The following is a 5,783-nucleotide window of genomic DNA, read 5'->3' on the forward strand; positions in this document are numbered from 1 at the left end:
TGGAACCATCTGCTCTCTGCACGACTGCACGCGTCGAATATTACCGAACGTAACCGAAATGTACCGAAGTCATTGGTTTGTCGAAGTACCCCCCCTCACCTCGATTTCGCTACCCCCCTCGCCTATCTAACCCGCAAATGCTCCGTCCATGAATTCCTACGTCAATGTATCTAGATGCATCTAGATAAAGTTTCTGAACGCAGCCCTAATGGCCTGAAATGCATGGCTGCGTTCAGGAATTCACGATATATCATGTTATCCTTGTTATTCACCGAATGTTAAACAAGGATAAAATGATATCTAGATGCACCTAGGCGAAGTTTCTGAACCATTCTGAACACAGCCCTGTACTGTTGCGTCCATAACCTCAAATTGAATGAGATATAACCTGCAATAATCGTTTTATAAAAGCAAATAAAAGACGCTTATTGTTAAGAATTATTATGTCACTCGCGCGACGAGGACAGGTTTGTATCTCATTTTTATTACCTATAATAATAATCACAATTTTCATACATGTATTGTTAGACAATTGTTTCAAGTGTGCTTGTTTTTGCTATCTAGATTTACTGGAAATTTTGCAAAATAATTTACGTTTGTTTTTAATTTATTTTTAGCATTGGGGAACATTTGCCCGTATTTGGCACGTGTACGATGCAAAATGGCAAGATCCGTATAAGAGTGCTGAAAGAATAAAACATTATCTCTTGGGATTGTACAAGCCAATATATCATCCACTGAGTAAGTGTCATCATCAACAAGGCATTATTAAAGACCGACAATCTTATGGGAGTTAGCTGTAAAAATTTAAACAATTAGTCTATGATATAATATTAATTTTATGATATATTCCAATGTTTTTTAGACTTTACATATATTTACAGCTTGCTAATATTTAATTTTATTTAAAACTGCTTTTTTATAATTACCATTTGTGTCTAATTATCCATAAAAGATGTTAGAAAAAAAATTGTGTGTGCGCGCGCGCGAACACACACACTATACACACAGTGCGGTCCATAAGTTCCCAGACTGATTTTTTTGCAGCCTTCCCATTAACGCCATTATATCATATATATATTTATATATGATATAAATTATAGATATGCATACTTATGAAATTTAATATACTTTATGTATTATAAAGTATGTTTAATAAAAAAATTATTTAATTCATTATTCAAATATTTATGTTAATAATCACAAATTTATATCAATAATGTGATACTCTTCAATTAACTCTCCCAGACTCCTTTGAGGTCCCTGAAAATTTGCTTAGTGACATTCTTTACCCTCTGACCCTCTACCTGGAACACTCCTGGATGGGTGGTTACATGGAACACCCCGTCATAATGACCACTATTACAGAAAACCACGAGATTCATTCACTTTTTGAGGGGCTATTGCACTTTTCAACTAATTTTTGGTCTTTGGTCATTTGGAATGGGATAATTCAGAACACAATTTGAGTCAAAATCTTAGCAGTCATAATGACCGATATTCTGGGCAGAGGGTTAACAGTACCTTGTTGATATATTTGTGCGTGCGTGTGTATTTTTTTACTAATATATAATTTTTATACAGGCGATTGCGGCGACCATGTGATAGTAATAAACAGCAAGGAAATTGCTTTACGCGGAGACGAATGGCGAAAACGTGTATACTTTCATCATAATACATATCATGGAGGTGCCACTTGGACTCTTGCATGGGAATTACATTATAAGGATCCAACTTTGGTAATGATAACTCATAATTCCAAAATACACAATATAAAATATTAATGTTAAATTACGTAATTACATTATATATATATATAATATATGTGCATATCTATAATTTTTTTTAAACACAGATTGTAGAGAAAGCTATATATAGAGCATTGCCGAAAAACTTACAACGAAGGCATAATATGCAACGACTACATATATTCCCGGATGAAAATATACCCGAAGATATGTTAAAAAATATTGGTAATCAAATCAAACAGCTAAGAACTGTTCCCATTCAACTAAATCATATTCCACAGAAGGAAATAGACGATTTTCCTCAACTTTTAAAATATCCTGAAAATTATATTCTTAAATAAGTTCAATGTAAATACTATATAGTAACATATCCAAAATAATATACATGTACATTAATGACAAAACTTTTAATTATTTCATTTCTCTACAACCTACGTCAATACAGTTCTAAATATACCTAGTTCAAAAATATATCTCTTTCCACGCCAAAATTAGAATCCTAATTCATAATATGTAATTATGTAGAAACTATCTACAATGATGAAAATAAATACACGCGTAAATATAAACATATTCTTATATATAGGCATTAGATATTAATTTAATGTCTAATATAACAATTAAAATTCCTCCCATTTTTCCGTAATTTTACCCGACTCATCATCATCGTTCACAATTACAGAATATGTGTGTGACGTATTCCATTTACTTGGTCTTTGCTTATCGGATGGCTCTTCTGATTCCGGATCTTTCGACAATTCTGCAATGTCGCTAATTCGCGGTAGTGACAAATTCCTCCCGTACAATTTTGAATTTTTTGCATCAAAATCATACGAGCTGCGTAAAACAGGTACATCGCAGAACTGACATTGCGGCTCCTCGTACACGTCTTCCAAACACGGATGAAAGATTTGGCCACATATCGGACAGACACGATATTCCAACAGCATTATCTGCAATAATGTCATGCAACATCTAGGTAACTTGTGTCCTCGCGGACACTCTCTAACGTGCCACATTCCGTCTATCGTTTCGTTACATAGATTGCACTTCTCAATTTGATTCGAATAGAATGTGGTCTTATTCAGTATATCTCGAATGCGTTGATTTATTTTTTCGTTCTTTGAATCCTCAGTCGACGGTACACCTTCATATATTTCCAGATACTTTCTTAACAAGAACACGGTAAATATCTGAGTCTCCGACAGTATGTTCTTCTCCAACAAATTTTCGAGATACGTACAAGCGGAATGTACAAAAATTAACGGAAGTGCCGTTATATTAGACTCTCTTATGTGATCGATATTCGGCATTGGTTTCTTTGTTGTGCACACGTTCATTATTACTGTCATCCACATTGATACTTGCAGTTTGTAAAGTGACAGCGACTCGAGCTTCTTCGGAATTGGACAAAGTACCGTACACGGGTCCTTCGCCTTGGCAGCTTTCAGTCTAAGAACTTCCATACAATCCCAGATGCTTCCGAGATTTGCGCTATTATTAATAATAGATAATGGATCGCATATACCTCTTAAAGTGAACATATGCACTATACTTGGTTCTCTCGTCACTAAATGATCATATACCGTATTTGGACTGGTTATATTTACAAATATTACTTTATTTGGCGAATGAGCAAGCCCGAAATATTGGACACGTGTCTGTGGTAAATGATTTTTAATATTAATATAAACTAAATCGTTCGATTGTGTATCAATGATGAAAGTATGACTATTCTGCGTGGTGACCAAGAATTGCTCAGCAATAATAGGACTTATACCTGAAACAACAAAACATATGTAACGACAAATAATGCATTGTATTTACAATTTTAAAAAATTAATCAAAGAGCATTTATATAAGGCAAAAGTAAAGGACTATAAAAATATATTTTGTAAAATTTAATTGCAAACAATTCTGAAGAATTCTTACCTGTAATAAGCCCTTGTACAGGTATGTGTCGCATATTATTCAATTCTCCTGCCGAATTTATAGATAGCAACAAAATAAAAGAACCTTTAATGGCAAGAATCTTTATATTTGATTCATCTTGAGAAATCATGTATAAATAATTAACTGCTATATGATCAGAATCAATATATGTTTCAATCGATACTATTTGCAAATCATTATTCTTATCTGTTAACTTTACACTACATATTCTACCGTCAAGGTATCCAACAATCATCAGATGTTCGTTAGCATTAATAGTAATCCAACATAATACATTAATTTTTGATGTACTGTTTAAATCTATTACACCGAAATACACAGGTTCAATGCTTTTTATAAAATTTGATATTCTGGGAATCTTCCAAATCAATATATCGCCACTACGATAAGCTACGGAGAGATATGCAAAGGAAGTTTCTTCTGTTTTGAAAAGTTTGCTCCATGTCATAGAACAAGCTTGCAATTTCTTTATGTTCTCAGCTAACTTTGCACTTTGATTACTTGATTTTTTATAAAAATTACATTTATTAAGATTACTTTTTATTTCATTTTGTATAATTTTTAATCGAAGGGATGAAACATCACATATGGAGTACCAATTGTTGGAAACTTTATGCAGCAATTCAATCGCACCTGCCGAATTTAATATTGCTAATACGCATTGACTAGGGGAGATCAAATTTTTTGGAGACCACATTGCCTTGACTATTCTAGGGAACTTATCAATTACTCCGTCTAATTTCGGCATGATTATATCATCCATGAGAAGTGAATAAATCTCTTCACGCATCAGATTCCATATCAAAGAGTCTGCTTCATCTATAAATGTACTTGTTGCCAAAATGTCGGGAGGATATATGAAAGAACGAGCAAACTTGAAGACTGGATTCGGCGACATAGGCGAAGGTTCTAACTCCTGTAAAACAGCATCATAATCAAGATCAGGTTACGAAGTTAACAGTTACACAGTTCTGCATATATTTATACGTATAAACATTGAAAATTTCATGATGCAAGTGTATATACATAAAATTCGCTTAAATTACGGTAACTCCTTATCGCTCAATCTCCCTTTCGATATAAATGCAACACTGAAGAAGATTAATTCTTTTGCAACGATGTAAAAGCGTAACTTACGAGCACGTGGACGCCCTTGTCCGTAATTATAGAAATCTGATTATCAGATGACCATTGTGTCGCGAACGGACTCGTCACAAACGGAGAAATATTTACGCTACAAAGTTCTTCTGTTTCCATTATATATCATTCAATTTTATTAAATAATACTCAATTTAATAAAACAGATATATATCATTTTATAAAAAGATATATCTCGAAAACATCGCGTTCGTCTTCTACTTTTTTTTTTATGGCACTAGCCTTCAAACAAGGGTCATGACGATCAAATTCTGAAGTTCTGTGTAATTGAACGCTAAGCACAGCCAGCACAGGTGCGCAACAAATTCGGCAAATTTCTTCGCGATATTCGAGCCATTACAAAATTTACATCTTCTAAAAATGACTACCCACGAGGAGCTATACAGCCTGGTACTAGAGTCCTAGATTATCAGAGAAGCGCGACCGGTGTTACGAGTCCTGATTGGACTCGCAAATGGCCAATCATAAATTGATTTATCGCTATTATAAATGGCTGCCGAATAAATCAAACTTATGATTGGCCATTCGACGCCATTTTTAATATTTTCTAGTACTTTTGCGATACTGCCATAAGCTGGTCGCGCTTTTCTGATAATCTTAGAGCCAGCTAAGAATGCGTGAGCACATAAAAAGAGACAGAAAACGAGACGCCCATCTGCATCTTTGTTCAATCGCGCATGCGCAGTTGATTTTCATGGTTAAGTGGGGAGATCTCTTTGACGAGAGATAAGGAAAAGAAAGAAAATATTTGTATTAATAACAATATACATCCTATAAAGTATTTTTATTTGCATAAACGTTTATAAAAAAAATTTTGTAATGTTATAATAACATAAAATAACATAAAATAACATAAAATATTCAAATAAAACATTTTATATATTTTTTATATATATTCTTTAAATATTATATATTTTTATATAA

The 5,783-nt window shown here is 33.4% G+C and overlaps 2 protein-coding genes and 1 pseudogene across 2 annotated transcripts; 2 read left to right on the forward strand and 1 right to left on the reverse strand.

The window, feature by feature from the left end:
* Positions 1 to 231: 231 nt before the first annotated feature.
* LOC105452234 (39S ribosomal protein L13, mitochondrial) lies at positions 232 to 2,152 on the forward strand. The gene is made up of 4 exons (XM_011693182.1): positions 232 to 467; positions 618 to 741; positions 1,585 to 1,739; positions 1,856 to 2,152. Exons 1-4 carry the CDS (start codon positions 444 to 446, stop codon positions 2,087 to 2,089), a joined length of 537 nt encoding a protein of 178 aa, XP_011691484.1. The 5' UTR covers positions 232 to 443; the 3' UTR covers positions 2,090 to 2,152.
* On the reverse strand, positions 2,141 to 5,261 carry LOC105452233. The gene is made up of 3 exons (XM_011693181.1): positions 4,839 to 5,261; positions 3,681 to 4,617; positions 2,141 to 3,528 (listed from the first exon to the last, which is right to left on the reverse strand). The coding sequence occupies exons 1-3, from the start codon at positions 4,956 to 4,958 to the stop codon at positions 2,369 to 2,371; spliced, it is 2,217 nt and encodes a 738-aa protein (XP_011691483.1). The 5' UTR covers positions 4,959 to 5,261; the 3' UTR covers positions 2,141 to 2,368.
* LOC105452276 overlaps positions 5,220 to 5,783 on the forward strand; it is a 3,002-nt pseudogene continuing 2,438 nt past the window's right edge.

This window comes from Wasmannia auropunctata, unplaced genomic scaffold (assembly GCF_000956235.1).
Source record: "Wasmannia auropunctata unplaced genomic scaffold, wasmannia.A_1.0 LD336035.1, whole genome shotgun sequence".
NCBI lineage: Eukaryota > Metazoa > Arthropoda > Insecta > Hymenoptera > Formicidae > Wasmannia > Wasmannia auropunctata.

What these genes read in the sequence shown, in the direction of transcription:
- LOC105452234 (XM_011693182.1), top strand. Translation starts at nt 444, where the DNA reads ATGTCACTCGCGCGACGAGGACAG. An exon ending in CACTCGCGCGACGAGGACAG is followed by an intron (nt 468 to 617) that starts GTTTGTATCTCA and finishes ATTTATTTTTAG; the next exon opens with CATTGGGGAACATTTGCCCG. An exon ending in GCCAATATATCATCCACTGA is followed by an intron (nt 742 to 1,584) that starts GTAAGTGTCATC and finishes ATTTTTATACAG; the next exon opens with GCGATTGCGGCGACCATGTG.
- LOC105452233 (XM_011693181.1), bottom strand. Translation starts at nt 4,958, where the DNA reads ATGGAAACAGAAGAACTTTGTAGCGTAAATATTTCTCCGTTTGTGACG. An exon ending in ACAAGGGCGTCCACGTGCTC is followed by an intron (nt 4,618 to 4,838) that starts GTAAGTTACGCT and finishes GCTGTTTTACAG; the next exon opens with GAGTTAGAACCTTCGCCTAT. An exon ending in TGTACAAGGGCTTATTACAG is followed by an intron (nt 3,529 to 3,680) that starts GTAAGAATTCTT and finishes TTGTTGTTTCAG; the next exon opens with GTATAAGTCCTATTATTGCT.